We start from the raw sequence: 18,177 nt of genomic DNA on the forward strand, positions 1-18,177 counted from the left end.
CATCCATATATGATGTGACTTGCTCCTCCTTGCCTTCTGCCATGATTGTGAGGCCTCCCCAGTCATGTGGAACTGTAAGTCCAATAAACCTCTTTCTTTCGCAAATTGCCCAGTGTTGGGTATGTCTTTATTAGCACCCTGAAAACGCACTAATACATATGCTCTGCTACACACACATAGCTGAGAGTCTCTATAACAGGACAGAGATAGTCCATCTGGGGATAGATTGAAAGTCCCTGAGTCATCCTATGAACTTGAGTGCAATTTTAATGCCATGACCTGTCCATTTTTTTGTAACCTCTTTGAAGGCTTACCTTTCCAGTGCTATCTTACAAAAGTGGAGAGAAAGGTGACATTTCCTATAAGATGTTCCATCTCTTTTCAGATCTATACCTCCAACTAGACAGCATAAGTCCTAAGTCCTCACCCACCCTGTGGGATGCTTCTGAAAGTTGTTACTTACCTTGTGAGTACAAATGAAGTAGATGTTCTCTCTCCTATTCCAGGCTGGTAGGTAATGTGTACTTTGTCCTTTCTCATTGGTTTTTGTTAATAAAAGGAAACTACCAAGCTATAAGAAATCTTAGAAGTCATCATCTTGGTTCCATTGGTGCCTTAAGAGAAGAGGCTGTGTCTTGTTTGAGGTTACAGCTTCAATACTTAGCACAATACCTCTGGAAGGCAATGGACGTCCTCAGGCATAGGAGATACAACCCTCCAGCTTGTGTGCATGTCCATACAGCTTGCATAGGTAGTTTGCTTAGGAAATGTTTGTGAACAGAAATGGTTCTGGCCTAGAATTGCATCTACTTATAAGGACTCAAAAGGTTCCTGTTTATCTCCCCAAACTCACTGCTCAATCTCTTAGCTTCACCTATATGGAAACTGTTTTGCACACACTGTTCCCTTTGCTTAGAACATTTCCCCCTCTCTTACCCTTCCTCAACCTTGCTCTAGCTGACTCTTACTGTCTTTAGGTTGTGTCTTAGATGTTACCTCCTAGAAGAACTTTCCATGGTCTCCTAAGACCCTCCTCTGTGTATCTGAAACACTGTATGCCCACACCACTGTAGAATTTTATGCTGTAATAACATTGCCCATTATCTTGCTTACCTTCCCTGATGCTCAGTAACTTTCTTAAAGACAACAAGCTGTTTTATTCATTATTTTATCTCTGGCTACTGGCAACCTATTTTGCACAAAATAGACATTCAGTAAATATTTGTTGACTGAATGAATGAATGAACAAAGTCCAAACAAGGAATATATTCTTAGGCATAGATGGCTTATCTTTCAGAAATTAAAGTGCAGCTACTTTGTGTCTGCATTGAATGCCAGTCCAAGCTTCTCAGAGGATTCCTCTGGATAGGCACCCCAGTGTGGGGCCTAGCTGTTGCTTAGGGCCTCCCAGGGCTGGCCTTTCCCTGGGTGTAGGGCCCAGGATTTTCCCCACTAGGCTGGGCTTTCCTACTATTATCTACTGTTACTCAACTCCTCCATCCTGTCTGGGAGACTCAACAATTCTTCTTTCAGGCTTCATGTCCTCCTGACCTGCCTAAACTTGATGACAACTCTAGCTCCTGGGAATCTGGTGATCTGTATTCACCCACCACTACCTATTTCACTTGCTCTGCCTCAGGTGTGTTCACTAACAGGTTGTTGAGTATGGCTCTACCCTTGGATGAAACTTGAAGGTCTGTACTGCTTTTCTTAAACAGCTTTCATTCTTATTGGTAGGCATGAGGCTCTGCAGCTGCTCAATTAATCAGGACCAGAAGCCAACTTATGTTGGGTCCTGTCTCTGAGAGTAAGTCCACATTGGCTCAACTACTGAGTTCGTGATCCTTGGGGGATTTGGGGAGGAATGTCCCTAACTCCTCTCTGGTGGTCATTCACTTGGGTCCCCTTGGAAGAGAAACCTTTAAAAATTAAATCACTGAAGTTTTCCAGTAGAAGAAATACAATGCATTCAATAAGGATAAATAACTGTCTGCTAATAATTAGAGGAGGATCTCTGCTTGCAGACCCTACTAATTCACACTCTGTCCTCATTCTCATCCCCTCCCTTTGCCCATGGAAGTGATGCTCAAAGGATCAAGATCAAAAGGCAGTGGAAAGAAATGAAGGATGCAGGAGAAAGATGGACATTGGGAATAAAGGGAAGAGACAGAGGGATGGTGAGGAAGGTAGGAAGATCAGGACAGAGCAAGAAACAACAGGACGAGATTCAAAAGAAAGCAACATGGGGAATATGCAAGTGGTGAGGGCTCAGAAATTTTAATAATGAAGAAACCATAGGGACCAAGAGGAAATTGAAGAAAGCTCCTGGAGCAACCTAGAGAGACAGAAGAGAGCAGAGAAGTGAGTGAAAGGAATAAACCTGGGATGAGAGAGAGGATCTGCACTGTAACTCTGATATTGACCAAGAGGATTGACAACCTCACTTTTGTTAAATGCCACATACATGCCAAGCACTGTGCTGAGGCTTCGCATTTATTATAGCATAGTGGGCTCACTACCCCAGAATGGAATCCAGAGTTGGGCTGTTTATGGAGCTGTGCACCAGAAAACACTTAGATGTCTACACATAAGTTCACATTCAGGAGACTAGGAGAGGGTTGTTCTCTCCACCTCCAGTCTCAGCCCAGGAGGGCAGAGCCTGGCCAGCCACAGAGCCCAGTCCAGGTACTTCAACAAGGAGAGCTGAGTGGAAGAACAGAAGCGAACTTATCCCTGAGCATAGGAGGGGCTCCATCACCTTCAGAATGCTAGCAAATAGTTAGGAGGGGTGAAGGTGGATGGTGGTGGCTTTTGGGGGTAGGAAGTTACCTGAGGTCCTCAGGCCAGCAGGCACGGCCTTGGAGATCTAAAGATTCAGGTATTAATGCTATTATGACCATTTGGGTATTCAGGGCTGGTGAAACTAGAAACAGAACTCACAGATTTCTTATCCCTTTGAATTCTTGTTTATAACAACGCTGTTATATCTCCATTAAAGAAACACTAGTTACTTCCCCCATGCTACTGGATGGTGGCACTAAGTACAACATGATCAGTGTGACACAAAGACCATACTCTTTCCACTCTACCCTAAGGCATCTCATTAGAGATGGCATCTCTGCTGTCCCATCTCTGCTATCCCATTTCTGGTTGTCAGAGCAATATGTTCTGGGAGGTCAGCCTCAGCCTCAGGCCATCTCTAGGCAGACAGGAAGTTAAGAGAATGGAGATGCAGTGCTGGTCCAGAAGCAATGACCAAGGCAGAAAGGGGCCTGGGGAGCCGTGAAGATAGAGGCCACACCGGACATTTCCAGCTGGGCAGAGAGAGGAAGGCTGGAAAGCAGGAAAAGATGAGCAGGAGTTCAGCCAGTGAAGGCTTGGGGCACAGGAAGCAAAAAGCCTGGTCCTATAGGTTGGCATTGGTCCCCTCCACCTGTTGGGGACATGCAGAAGCCTGGAGCCACAAGACGTCAGGAACTTTCCATCCCTTTCAGCTTCACACATGCACAGCTTAGTGAGAACATTACCCTTGATCCTCTGAGCCAGGGATCACAGTCTATGGGATTTGTGAAAATTTGGTTTTGTCTTTCAGGGAATTTGTCCCCATGTGATTCATTAACTGACCCATTGCTCCTTAGAGCTGCAAGGAGCCTGGTAGTTCAGGCCATTAAGTCCCTTCTGTAGGCCTAATTCATGGCCTGACATCACAATCCTAACAACATAATCCATTTGTCCTGATTTGATTTTTTCTTTTCGAGAGGCTCCCTTGGCAGCCAGGATTTCTCATTATGATATGATTCATCCATATGGTAATTACCATTAGAATTAGTATCTCCAATGTGATTCATCTTTGGAAACATTAAGCTGGAAGCATCACTTACAGAAAGGCCTGTTCCATTTACAGCCATGGGCAATTTCTGCAGAGATGCTCCTTCATCCAGCTAGCATTTGTTGACTTTTGCCCCGTACTGGATTCTGAACTAGGGTCCTTGAGGTGTATAGAGATGAATAGGCCCTAGGCTGTGCCCTCAGTAGCTTCCATTCTAGAAGGGAGATGATAGGGACGTAAGTGCTTGTCAGATGGATGGTACAGTCGGAGATGAAAGGTAACATTTTCTCCTTAAAGTCTAGGATACAGGTTTTCAAACTCTAGCAGGAATCAAAATCACCTGAAGGGCTTGCTAAAACGCAGATTGCTGGGTCCCAGCCCAGAGTTTTTGGTTCGGTAGGCCTGTGATGGAGCCCAAGAATTTGCAGTTCTGACAAATTCCTGGGTGAGGAGGATGATGCTGGTCTGGGGACCACACTTTGAGGAACATAGCTCTAAGTCTTCTATTATTTCTCCACTGTGCCCTTTCTTCATTGCTTGCGGCGTGCTAAGCAGCACCCTGTGCTGGGGACAAAATGTTTATTAAAGCTCGGTCCCTGTCCTGGTGGGGACATAATAGGAGAGTAAACAGTGATTTCTGTACTTCACAGGAAGTACCACTAGAGCTTTGCTTAAGGTGTCATTGGATCACCAAAAAGAAAATGATTATTTCTTGCTGGAACCCAGGGAATGCCACATGGAGGAGGGAAAATTTTAATAAAAGGGATATGGATTGGAAGAAGTTGTATGGAAAGGCATTTGCAGCTGTGAAATTCACAAATTTTCAAATGTCCTGGGGCTTCCTCTAACTCCTGAGATGTTCCCCTGAAGTGGCAAAGGTTCAGCTTACTTCCCATAGAAACCTCTGGCATAGTTCTGGTTAATTGGCCTGGTTTTCGCAAAGCTTTTATTTTTGACTTTCTGGGGTTCTGTGTCAGTGTCTCGCTCATGCATGGTGTGAATACTCTCAGTAGAATGGAATTCTCTGCACAGGCATTTGAATGGAATGTGGAATCATGAGCAGAGGAAACGACAGCCTGCTACCAAAATTCTCCTCCCCATCCCTGCCATTTAAGTCTCCAAGCCGCTCTAACTACCCTCTCCGACAGCCTCACTGTTTTTGTTGACTCTTCAGGAAATTCGACAGTTCTTATATCATTGCATTTTGTTTATCTACAGACCCCCATCAGACATGAAACTTCTACTATATTCAACCTTTTAGAACACTGCTTGTAGATTCCAAAGTTAGAAAAGAGGCTCATGAGACTAGTAAAGGGGTTTCCAAAGCATAGTGCAGAGCTCTTACACTTTGTGCCGTGAGAGGCATTGTTACCGCCTATTAACTCACAGGTGACACCGTTAAAATAAATGTCATTGTTTTTCTAGCTCAGGGCACTTTAAGAACCACATTATGAGGAGGATAAGGGTCCTATTAGAAGCACATATATAGTCACTATTGAGAAATGGCCGCTGATACTGAAGGAGAATAGTAATAAGAGAGAGGGAACAGGAGAAGCTAATGTATTAGAGAATAATGATCATCAAAATAATCATCAAAATTAAGTTTAATTATACCCTCCATCTGCCACTCAAGAAGGGACTGGGTATGATGGAGGGTAAAATTCCAGCACTTTGGGAGGCTGGAGGTGGGAGGCTGCTTGAGCTCAGGAGTTTGAGACCAGCATGGGCAACATAGTAAGACCCCATCTCTACAAATAATATAAAATTAGCCTGGCATAGTGGTGGTGCCTGTAGTCCCAGCTACTCAGGAGGCTGAGGTGGGAAGATCACTTGAGCCCAAGAGGTCAAGGCTGCAGTGAGCTGTGATTCTGCCACTGCACTCCAGCCTGGGCAACAGAGTGAGACCTTGTCTCAGAAAAAGAAAGAAAGAAGGAAAGAGAGAGAGAGAGAAAGAAGGAAAGAAAGAGCAAGGAAGTATGGATTATAGAACAGTAACACTGAAAGGGACTTTGGAGATAATAACTGGCCAGCCTCTTCATGATAAAGATAAGAAAACTGGGGCAAAGGGTGGGTTATGAGGAAGAGGGTTTCAGTTATTTGCCCAGTATTATACAATTACACAGTACAGACTGTGGGTCTCTCCAGGGCAGTCTGTCTTTTTTCTTTCTAAAATCATTGTTCTCCAGCATCTACCATAGTCGATGTAACTGCACTCAATGTTTATTTAAATTGATTGAGCAGAGTCAATACATGAATCCATATCTTGGTTTCTTTTGAACCCCATGATCCTTTCAAATGATCAATTTCATGAAAAATTAGTAGGGAGAATAGATCAGATTAAGTCCTTTGACTCTAAGCCAATCAGCAAATGATAATGGAATATTGTTAAACTATTGGTGAATTTCTCAGAAATGGCCAAGTTTGGTTAGTCGAAATTAAATCCTCATTTGGCTACAGCTATTCTGAATACTTTGTAAAGATTTTATGCCATTTTGTATGATTTATGTTATCTAGTTTTCAGCAAGTACAGGTGACAATGCAATTCGCCTGTCGTTCAGATGAATCCAATATATTCAGGGCCAAAAAAACAGAGAATTCTAGCCAAGTTTTTGGTGAAGACATAGAATTGAGAAATTCATTTATTCACTCAAGAACTGTTCGTTGAGAACTTATAATGCCAAACACTGTTCTAGACCCTGCAGATACAGCAGTGAAAAAAGAAAATCTCATGAAGCTGAAATTCTAGTGGAAGGAACAGACAACAAACAAACAAAAAGTGATGGAGGGATTGTGACTACAATTACCCCTCTCTTGAAAGTGCTTCCTTTGACATCTGTATTAGGATTCTCTGTTTGGTTTGGTAGTTAACAGCACTGGCTTAGAGATGGAGAGTCTTGATGTTAAGTCCTAGCTGTGTGCACATTAGTGCCTTATTTTTAAATGCTGATAACAGTAGAACCTCTTCATAGAGCTCTTCTGTGGTTTAATTGAAATCATGTCCCACTACTCAGGGCCTAGTTCATTTTAAGCATTCAACAAATGATGTTATTATTATTATTATTATTATTATTATTATTGAGTCAATGGACCTCTAAGTAACACACTTTCTTCCTGTTGAAAGATTTCAGAAGATATGCCATCAGATCTTAGAACCTCATGATTTTTCATAAGTGATCTCAAAAAGATAGCTTCTGAAACAGAGCAAGTACAAAATGACTCCCCTTGACAATACCCTTTTTGACTTTAGTAGAAGTCAAGTCAAGAAAAAGCTCTGGCTATTCCAAGGAGCTTTCCTTCTGGGTGAGTGCTGTGGATGTGGTGTGTCTGGTTGCTTCACGCCTTTTAGTGCATGCAAGTCTTTGCCTTTGTCTCCATCTGAATTACCCCAACTCTCTTCAGCCTCAGTATGCTTGTTTTCTTTTGTTTTGGAACTGAACTCCACATCCCAGTACTGGCTTCTACATGGCATCCCTCTTTCATGAGTCACGAGGAACTGCAAATGCCTTTTTAAGTGTTTATGCAAGTGTTATCTAAGCATTGCTTGCTTTTCTCTAAGTCACTTTATCATGTCAAATCATTTTGCCCAAACCACTCCAGGCCACAGCACCTACCATAATGGGAGGAGCATAATCCCATGGAAAGGATCCATTAACAGTTTGCAACAATGATCTATATAGCTCTCTATATAAAGCCTAAATCTCTAAAAACTTGGCAATGACCAAATATAAAAATTTTGACTCCTTTCCTTTCCTCCCAATGACTTCAGCAAGTCCTGTAGAAATATATCTTGACAGTATATAATAGCCTACAATTTTTTACTAATTTATTTGGTCTACTTGTTTATTGTCTGCCTTTCCCATGAAAATGAAGCTCATCTTGCTCACTGGTAGAACCCCAGCAGTTGGACTTAGCACAATGTATGTGCTCAGTAAATATAAATCACTTGTTGAATAAATGAATGCTCACATAGCTGTCTAGCAAGTGTGGATGCCATGTTGTGATGTGTTGGATTTTGTTTCAAAAAAGATATTGGCCTGTGTAGGGCACTAGTCTGTCTAGTTTTCAGCACTTTCCATCACCATATTAACCTTGAGTTTCTCTCATTTGTGACTGTATAATTTAAAACTATAAATCTCCACATAAAGGAAGCATATTTGGTTATTCATTAGACTTAACTTGACTATTTTCAAAAGTAATTGAGAGTGACCACGAAAGGAAATATCGTGAATAAAAACAATAACAACAGCATTGTAAACATCACCTAAACCTCTTGCCAAGATCACCCCTAACAGTGTGATCTTTATCCCACTGTTGGGCTTTGAGTGTGACAATGGATAGTGCAATGGATAAAGCTGGACCACAGAGTTAGAGAAATCTGGGTTTCTATCCTGGCATAGCCTCTTACTAGGTGTGTAAGGCTGACTGTATTTCTCTGCTTCTCTAGGCTTACTTTCCCATCTACAAAATGAATCAACTTTATAGATTAGTGTGTGGATTCAATTGTTATGTAATTAAAATTCTTATTATGGTTCCAAACACATCATCATTGTGTCAGTTAACTTCTGCTGTGTGGCAAAGCACTCCCAAAACCTACTGACTTTTCACAACAATCATTTATTTAGTCCACGATTCTGTAAATTGGTTGGGTAGTTCTAGTCTGGATCAACTGATCTCTGCTGGGCTTTCTCATGCATCTGTGGCAGCAGTTGGACTGGTAAGTGGATGATCTAAGATCTAGGATGGTTTCACTATGTGTCTGGCTGTTGGCAAGTTATCAGCCAAGGTGACAGGGGTGACTGGGCCATGGTCTTTCATCCTCCCGCAATCTAGTTCAGGCTTCTTCACATGGCAGTTGTTGCAGAGTGCCCAAAAGCAACAAGAGAGAGCAAGCTCCAATGTACAGGTATTTTTCAAGACTGCTTGCATCATATTTGCTAAATTTCCATTAGTTAAGGAAATCACAGTTCCAGCCCAGTGTCAGTGAAGGAAATAATTCGTGGCCATTTTTGTAGCCTGCCACAATCCTCCTCATCCTCACTGTCATCATATAAACCAGTATTTGTTGAGCATTTACTAAGTGTCAGATGCTGTTCTAATCATACTACATTTATCAAAGCTTGTAATTCTAGCCACAACCTTATGAAGCAGATACTATTATATCCTATATTGGAGAAAAGGAAACTGAGGCACAGAATGGCAAAGCAACTTACCCAAGGTCACACAGCTGGGAAGCATGGGCGCTGGAATTCAAACCAATGCTCCAGAGCCATACTTGTAATGACTGTTCTCTACTGTCTCTTCTTCATACGCTATGTGTGGGCTTTTCCATGATTTCTTCTTTTTTATAAGTGAGTGATCTAGGAAGAGATGATACCTTGATTTTTTTTTTTTTTTTTTTTGAGATCGAGTCTCACTCTGTCGCCAGGCTGGAGTGCAGTGGTGCAATCTCGGCTCACTGCAACCTTCGCCTCCTGGGTTCAAGCGATTCTCATGCCTCAGCCTCCCGAGTAACTGGGATTACAGGCACATGCCACCACACCCAGCTAATTTTTGTATTTTTAGTAGAGACGGGGTTTCATCATGTTGGTCAGGCTGGTCTTGATCTTCTGACCTTGTGATCCACCCAACTCGTCCTCCCAATGTGCTAAGATTACAGGTGTGAGCCACTGTGCCTGGTCAATAACTTGATTTTGACAGGTTCCCTGAACATTGCCATATCTACCACCACTTTGTCGACACTTCAGCATTTTTCCAACAAAGCACCTTGAGTTTTTCTCATCCAGGATTGGTGTGACTGGGATGCGTTATTCCAGATCTTGGTAGTAACTTTTGACCTCTTCCTGGTTCTTTGTGGTGAGGGTATTGGCAATGGTAACGGCAGTTCAGAGCTTCATTCGTAGAGCACTTCATCTTTTATTTCTTTTTTTTTTTTTTGAGACGGAGTCTCGCTCTGTCGCCCAGGCTGGAGTGCAGTGGCTGGATCTCAGCTCACTGCAAGCTCCGCCTCCCGGGTTTACGCCATTCTCTTGCCTCAGCCTCCCAAGTAGCTGGGACTACAGGTGCCCACCACCTCGCCCGGCTAGTTTTTTGTATTTTTTTTTAGTAGAGACGGGGTTTCACCGTGTTAGCCAGGATGGTCTCGATCTCCTGACCTCGTGATCCGCCCGTCTCGGCCTCCCAAAGTGCTGGGATTACAGGCTTGAGCCACTGCGCCCGGCCAATCTTTTATTTCTTCAGACAAGTTTGGGGGCTTGGAAACATGTGGCTGAAAACAATGTTGAAATATTACTTAATATATACATAGCATTTATATATGTTTATTAATAGTTTCTCGGAGGTGATTTACAATACCTTTTGATATCAGAGACTATGGCTTTCTCTCTATCCTCAGCAACTAGCACAGGCAAGAGCACACAGAGGACACACTGGAGGAGCTCAGTACATGTTTGTTGTAAATATCTACATCCATATCTGTATTTTATTAAGACAGGGTAACAAACACATATACACACATATACTAATGGTGACCAGATATTGGCCAGGTGTGATCACTAAAGAATGGTGGACACTGGCATCCAGTAAAGAACTCATGCCCCATCTAGCCATTTGATACCATGTAGGAATGCTCAGTGTTACCAGATTGTTTCATTATTCAGGAGATGCTGGAACTTCAGATGTATATGTAAAACTTTTCTGAATGTAAACAGTGTATGTCAGATGAAACAGGTCTGTTGCCTGAATCTGGCCCATGGTCAATTGATTTGTGACTTCCCTACATTAGGCACTTGTTGGCACCTTTCTATTGCATTATAACTGTCCTGAAGGCCCGAGGTGGAAGGGGAGACACAGAATAAGGCAGAGATGGAACAGTGAGATGACAAGAGATGAAAGACTTTGAGAAGGATGGATGATTGCCTATTTCAGAGATTCTGCAGAGGTCAAAGAAATGGGAATAAGAAAAGGCTATTAGATTACAGCAAATTAATTATTTGGCACAGCACTACATCTACAGGCTGTGTTCTTTTAAAAAATTATCAAATAACATGGGAAATACTCAGTTAAGCAAATGAAAATAATTTCTTTACTCTGACCCTTCTAATTGTCTTTAATATTCTATTATGCAATGTAAATCTCCAAAAGGAGAAGAGATTTACTGAGATTTTTTAAACTTTCATGATTAAGGAGTCCTTAGGTCATACAATCCCTTGTATATAGAATGCTTTGAGGAAAGCACCTTGGAAAAGCTGGATAAGAGACTGAATGAGTCATTGGGAATCTATGGAGGCCTGATGTGGAGACTGGAATGCACATGGTAGTGAGCGAATGCACAATGAGCCAGCAAAGCAGCTTGGCAAGTAAAGAAAGTAGGCCAACCTAGTTCCTATCAGGAACTAGGAATTGCCAGCTTAGTAATCTTTTTAAGACAAAACCGTTTTAGCATCATTCCTTTGCTGAAAACAAACCAGCAAAAAAAAAAAAAAAAAAAAAAAAAACAAAAAAAAAACAAACAAAAAAAACATCAAGGGGTGCCCTCCTCTGATGGGTGAAAGCTCTTTGCTTTAACAATCCAGGTCTCGTTTATCAGGCCAACTGACCTTTCTCATTCCCCAGTTGTTCCCTGGCCTTTCTCATTCCCCAGTTGTTTCCTACGCTCACTCCCTGCTCTAAACACTCTACTCCACTGGCTGTCCTTATTGCTTGCATGGTGAGTTGTCTCCCCAGCTGCTCCGGTTAGAGACATGCCTGCTTTCCAAGGCACAAGTGAAACCCTGCTTTCCCTATTAAGCCTTCCTTAGCCATCAAGCTGCCAGTCAGTTCTTTTCCTTACACAACTGGAGCAGTTACTTCTGAAGGACTTGCATGGGACTTACTGTGTTGGAGACAGCCTGTATGATTTGGAGCCAAGAGAATAAAACTGCGTCTTGAGATCTGCAGCTCTCTACCCGCACTTGTCCTCACAGTACACCCAAATAAGATTAGCATAATATTGCCCAGAAACACAGAAGAGCAAGGGCATAACTCCAATCACATTGCATTTCATAGATTGTGGTCTATAGTTATACAACCACCTATTATTCACTGAGGGTAAAAGAGGGTATTCTCTTTTATAGACTTGCTCAACAGTAAAAACCATCATTTCTAGACACTAGGCTGAGTATATTACATCTTTATCTTGGTGAATCTCACAGGCTCCCTAAGAAGAGTGTTATTATCCCCATTTTACAGAGGAGGGAGATGTCTTGAAACATTCAACTCAGCTTGTTCACACTTACGACCAGCTCGCTATCTGGTGAAGGTAGAGTCAGGTGTACAACCTCATGTACCTGACCCCAAACCTGGGCTCTTTCTGTCCCAGCACACCATCTCCATGGCCATGCTGGCCACTAGAAATTTAATGACATAGAATTAAAGGTAAGAATCACACTGTGCCTTCAAGTGGCAAATATATACCACTAGACAGAGGAAGACAGACAAAATCTAGTTAGGGTCTACACAGTTTGAATATCATAGAACTCAGTGCATTCTGGGGTATCACAAGGACCTAGCACAGCTCAAGAGAGGCCCTCTTGAGTGAGATCTGGAGGTTGCAACATTATGGGGGCACATGCATGGCCCGCAGGGCAGTGAGAGTCTTCTACTCCCCGGCCATTCGTCAATGTCACCGAAGGAGGTGACCTTCATTTCCACCCTACTCTAAGCTCGTGGCTTTTCTTTGTGTCTCCTTTACTAGACTGTGGACTCTGAGGAGAGAAACTATTTTATTTATCCAGCCCTGTCACAGTTTCTGGTATATAAGCAGTAACTATTTGTTGGTTTGATGAATGAATGACAAGTCAGCCAAGGCAAGGTGCTCAAGGTGACACGATAGAGACAGCACAATGTATACAACCTTATTCCCCCATCAGAGAACTGGATTACCTCACTGCATGTTATGTGTCTCCCCTGTTTGTTTATACACTATCCAGAAGTCTCTGGCTTCTCAGAATGCTTGACAAATTCCAAGTCCTCCCTTCAATAACGTCAAACCTTATAATTTTCAGGCCTCATCGAAGATTGTGAAATCCTGCAGCAGCACAGGAGGTGTGTGCTGCCCCTTGCACTTTCCCCACATCTTCTGACACAGTACCTTGCACAGAGCAGGGTCTATACACATGCACATTGCATGACTGCATTGAAATAGATTGGAGGCATGGTTAGGAACCTGTCCTAACAGTGCAATCTTGTTGAGAAAATGCTTGGTGAATTCAGGTGATAAAGGGAGAAGAAACCAGGATAGTGACAGTGACATAGATGGGGCAAAAAGAGTGAGCAGGATCTGTCAACACTGGATATGGGAGGTGGGGGAGGAGGAAGAGAAAAAATGATTCAAATACTTCGATCTCAGCTGACAGTTTGAAGGATTATGCCCAAGGGGGAAATAGGGAAGTTCTCTTTCCCCATAACCCTCTCATCCTCACTTCAGTTTAAGCATGGAGAAAAGATTTCCCATAAAAGTCAGGCTGAAACACTCCGTGGAGGGAGACAGACCCGGGACAGTCATTCAGGAGTGTCCAGGAAAACAAGAAGGAAAGGTTTGCCCTCATCTCTCTGCAGAAGAGCTTTGCTCTGCTGAGGAGGAGAAATTTGAGCTGAATATATTTTTGGTTGGTATGACTTGTAAGTTCTCTGTTTGATAGCAGAGTTGTTTGAATGACCTATTTTATAACTACACAGAGCTTTTCCAAATAGATGGTGTCTGTAGAATGTTCAGGTTAATGCATGAGCCCAGTGCTCAGAGTGTTTGCACTTGGAGCATCTGAGCCTTCTTTCTTAATAAGTCATCTTGGCATTTTGTCAACAAGTTAATTTGCTTTCCTAAGAAACTAGATTAATACTTCCTGTACTTTGTGCTATTCACAGATCTACAATGCAGTGAGAAGAGGAGAAGAAACAGAAAATACAGTTGGATCTCTACTCCATTTCTTCACCAAGCTCCCAGCCTCCGAGACAGCCCATGGAAGAATAAGTGTTGGTCCATGCTTAAAGCAATGTGTCCGAGACACTGTATATGAGTATCGCGCCACCCTCCAAAGGACTTCAATATCGCAGTACATCACCGGTTCTCTCCTAGAAGCAACCACATCTTTGGGAGCAAGAAGTGGCCTTCTCAGTACTTTTGGAGGATCCACTGGACGAATGATGCTGAAAGGTAATGCCTGAAATTTCACTTTTAACTTTTTATCTTTGACTAGAGAGAAGGATCTAAGTTAAGATTTATGCATTCCTGATGGAAAATTGAGTTCACTTTTCAGTGACTTTAAGTAAAAGTCACTTCTTTAAGAGAATATAAAAAGGTGCTCCCTTCTTAAAATCACCTAAGTTATCAACATTCCAAATAGTAATCATTAAGATTTTGAAACTTTTTTTCAAATGAAGTAAATGGTTAAAATGCTATCTTTAATTTTTTTTTTAATGATTCAGGCAGGTAGTTTCTCCTAGTGGTAGTTTATGTCAAATGTCAATTACTATGATAAGATGCTAGGAAATAAATATGGTCAAGCAGTAATATTGAAAACCCACTGTGGTTGGGAGCAGAGTGAGATATAGATCTCCTTCATACACAGAATTGATAGGTCTCCATTGACCAGAAGAGCCAAAGGCCATCTTCCAGCTACTCCCATCTTAAAGGACAAGATAGGCAGGCATCCCACTGAAAAATGAAAACCAATGGAAAGTGGGATCCCTTGGCATTTGAACTTCCCAGATACTTCCCACGAGCAGCAGACAGGCAGGTCAGAAATGGCAGTGCATCAAAGAACCTCAGAAACTTGTACACGGCACAGCTGTCATAAGCTGCTTGGCAGCCTTCCCTGGCAGGAAGCTGCCAACCAGACAGGGACCATGCAAAGCAGCATTCCATTGCCTGGGGGTTGCTAGAACTCAATCTGACAGCAGCTATTGTCCCTCCATGACAAGTCCTGAGACCCAAAGCCAGCAGGCCAGTGACCTGCCTCCTTGATCCTCAGCCTTCTCCATTCCTACCCCCATACGCACCCCTAGACAGGCCTAAGAGGAATATCATAACCTCCTTGTGTACTATGTTGGGTGCCAAGTTGGTTTGTTTTCTGTAGTCGCCCAAACTTCAGGGGATTGGTTATAAATGAATGAAGAATAACAGAAGATGTGGGAACACTAATCCAAGAAACTAATGGCTTCATGTTTTTCAGCCATTCAACACATTTTTTGAGCCCCTATTAGATGTTAGATGCTGGAAAGGGAACAAAACATAATTCCTGCCCTCATGGAGTTTATAGTCTCTAGGTGGTAAGCTGTTTTCCCTACACACAGGATTCAAGGTTTCTCCCCTCTGATGTGGCTCCTAGAGAGTGCCAAGCCTGCATTCTTCATCATACTCCTCTCAGGAAGTTGGGCTGAGATTGGCATGTGGAATTGGCATTGTTTTAATGCTTGTGATTATATGCCAGGGCCTTATCCCATGAGTTAATTAACATGTGTTGATTAAACCCCTCAACCCCTCCCATTTGGTTTTCAAAGTCTTTTTTTAAATTATTATTATTATACTTTAAGTTCTAGGGTACATGTGCACAACGTGCAGGTTTCTTACATATGTATACATGTGCCATGTTGGTGTGCTACACCCATTAACTCGTCATTTACATTAGGTATATCTCCTAATGCTATCCCTCCCCCCTCCTCCCCACAATAGGACCTGCTGTGTGATGTTCTCCTTCCTGTGTCCAAGTGATCTCATTGTTCAATACCCACCTATGAGTGAGAACATGCGGTACTTGGTTTTCTGTTCTTGCGATAGTTTGCTGAGAATGATGGTTTCCAGCTGCATCCATGACCTACAAAGGACACGAACTCATCCTTTTTTATGGCTGCATAGTATTCCATGGTGTATATGTGCCACATTTTCTTAATCCAGTCTGTCACTGATGGACATTTGGGTTGATTCCAAGTCTTTGCTATTGTGAATAGTGTCGCAATAAACATACGTGTGCTTGTGTCTTTATAGCAGCATGACTTATAATCCTTTGGGTATATCCCCAGTAATGGGATGGCTGGGTCAAAAGGTATTTCTAGTTCTAGATCCTTGAGGAATCACCACACTGTCTTCCACAATGGTTGAACTAGTTTACAGTCCCACCAATAGTGGAAAAGTGTTCCTATTTCTCCACATCCTCTCCAGTACCTGTTGTTTCCTGACTTTTTAATGATTGCCATTCTAACTGGTGTGGGATGGTATCTCATTGTGGTATTGATTTGCATTTCTCTGATGGCCAGTGATGATGAGCATTTTTTCATGTGTCTGTTGGCTGTATAAATGTCTTCTTTTGAGAAGTGTCTGTTGATATCCTTTGCCTACTTTTTGATGGAGTTGTTTGTTTTTTTCCTGTAAATTTGGTTAGTTTTTTATAGGTTCTGGATATTAGCCCTTTGTCAGATGAGTAGTTTGCAAAAATTTTCTCCCATTCTGTAGGTTGCCTGTTCACTCTGATGGTAGTTTCTTTTGCTGTGCAGAAGCTCTTTAGTTTAATGAGATCCCATTTGTCAATTTTGGCTTTTGTTGCCGTTGCTTTTGGTGTTTTAGACATGAAGTCCTTGCCCATACCTATGTCCTGAATGGTATTACCTAGGTTTTCTTCTAGGGTTTTTATGGTTTTAGGTCTAACATTTAAGTCTTTAATCCATCTTGAATTAATTTTCGTATAAGGAGTTAGGAAAGGATCCAGTTTCAGCTTTCTACTTATGACTAGCCAATTTTCCCAGCACCATTTATTAAATAGGGAATCCTTTCCCCATTTCTTGTTTTTGTCAGATTTGTCAAAGATCAGATGGCTATAGATGTGTGGTATTATTTCTGAGGGCTCTGTTCTATTCCATTGGTCTATATCTCTGTTGTGGTACCAGTACCATGCTGTTTTGGTTACTGTAGCCTTGTAATATAGTTTGAAGTCAGGTAGCATGATGCCTCCAGCTTTGTTCTTTTGGCTTAGGATTGTCTTGGCAATGCGGGGTCTTTTTTGGTTCCATATGAACTTTAAAGCAGTTTTTTCCAATTCTGTGAAGAAAGTCATTGGTAGCTTAATGGGGATGGCATTGAATCTATAAATTATCTTGGGCAGTATGGCCATTTTCACAATATTGATTCTTCGTATCCATGAGCATGGTATGTTCTTCCATTTGTTTGTGTCCTCTTTTATTTCACTGAGCAGAGGTTTGTAGTTCTCCTTGAAGAGGTCCTTTACATCTCTTGTAAGTTGGATTCCTAAGTATTTTATTCTCTTTGAAGCTATTGTGAATGGGAGTTCATTCAAGATTTGGCTCTCTGTTTGTGTCTGTTACTGGTGTATAAGAATGCTTGTGATTTTTGCACATTGATTTTGTGTCCTGAGACTTTGCTGAAGTTTCTCATCGGCTTAAGGAGATTTTGGGCTGAGACAATGGGGTTTTCTAAATATACAATCATGTCATCTGCAAACAGGGACAATTTGACTTCTTTTCCTAACTGAATACCCTTGATTTCTTTCTCTTGCCTGATTGCCCTGGCCAGAACTTCCAACACTATGTTGAATAGGAGTGGTGAGAGAGGGCATCCCTGTCTCGTGCCAGTTTTCAAAGGGAATGCTTCCAGTTTTTGCCCATTCAGTATGATATTGGCTGTGGGTTTGTCATAAATAGCTCTTATTATTTTGAGATACATTCCATCAATACCGAATTTATTGAGCGTTTTTAGCATGAAGGGCTGTTGAGTTTTGTCGAAGGCCTTTTCTGCATCTATGGAGATAATCATGTGGTTTTTGTCTTTGGTTCTGTTTATATGCTGGATTACATTTATTGATTTGCATATGTTGAACCAGCCTTGCATCCCAGGGATGAAGCCCACTTGATCATGGTGGATAAGCTTTTTGATGTGCTGCTGGAGTCATTTTGCCAGTATTTTATTGAGGATTTTTGCATCGATGTTCATCAGGGATATTGGTCTAAAATTCTCTTTTTTTGTTGTATCTCTGTCAGGCTTTGGTATCAGGATGATGTTGGCCTCGTAAAATGAGTTAGGGAGAATTCCCTATTTTTCTATTGATTGGAATTTCAGAAGGAATGGTACCAACTCCTCCTTGTACTTCTGGTAGAATTTGGCTGTGAATCCATCTGGTTCTGGACTTTTTTTTGATTGGTAGGCTATTAATTATTGCCTCAATTTCAGAGCCTGCTATTGGTCTATTCAGGGATTCAACTTCTTGCTGGTTTAGTCTTGGGAGAGTGTAAGTGTCCAGGAAATTATCCATTTCTTCTAGATTTTCTAATTTATTTGCATAGAGGTGTTTATAGTATTCTCTGAT

At 41.9% G+C, this 18,177-nt stretch overlaps 1 protein-coding gene across 5 annotated transcripts in view; it reads left to right on the forward strand.

The window, feature by feature from the left end:
• The window catches only part of PLCE1 (phospholipase C epsilon 1), a 344,763-nt gene that overhangs the window by 133,461 nt on the left and 193,125 nt on the right, over positions 1-18,177 (forward strand). For all 5 annotated transcript variants that reach the window (XM_050802709.1, XM_050802707.1, XM_050802708.1 and 2 more), the window contains one exon: positions 13,730-14,018. In XM_050802709.1, the coding sequence (XP_050658666.1) occupies positions 13,730-14,018 (289 nt within the window). The remainder of the gene's footprint in view (positions 1-13,729; positions 14,019-18,177) is intronic.

The sequence above is a fragment of the Macaca thibetana genome, chromosome 9 (genome assembly GCF_024542745.1).
Source record: "Macaca thibetana thibetana isolate TM-01 chromosome 9, ASM2454274v1, whole genome shotgun sequence".
NCBI classification, from domain to species: domain Eukaryota; kingdom Metazoa; phylum Chordata; class Mammalia; order Primates; family Cercopithecidae; genus Macaca; species Macaca thibetana.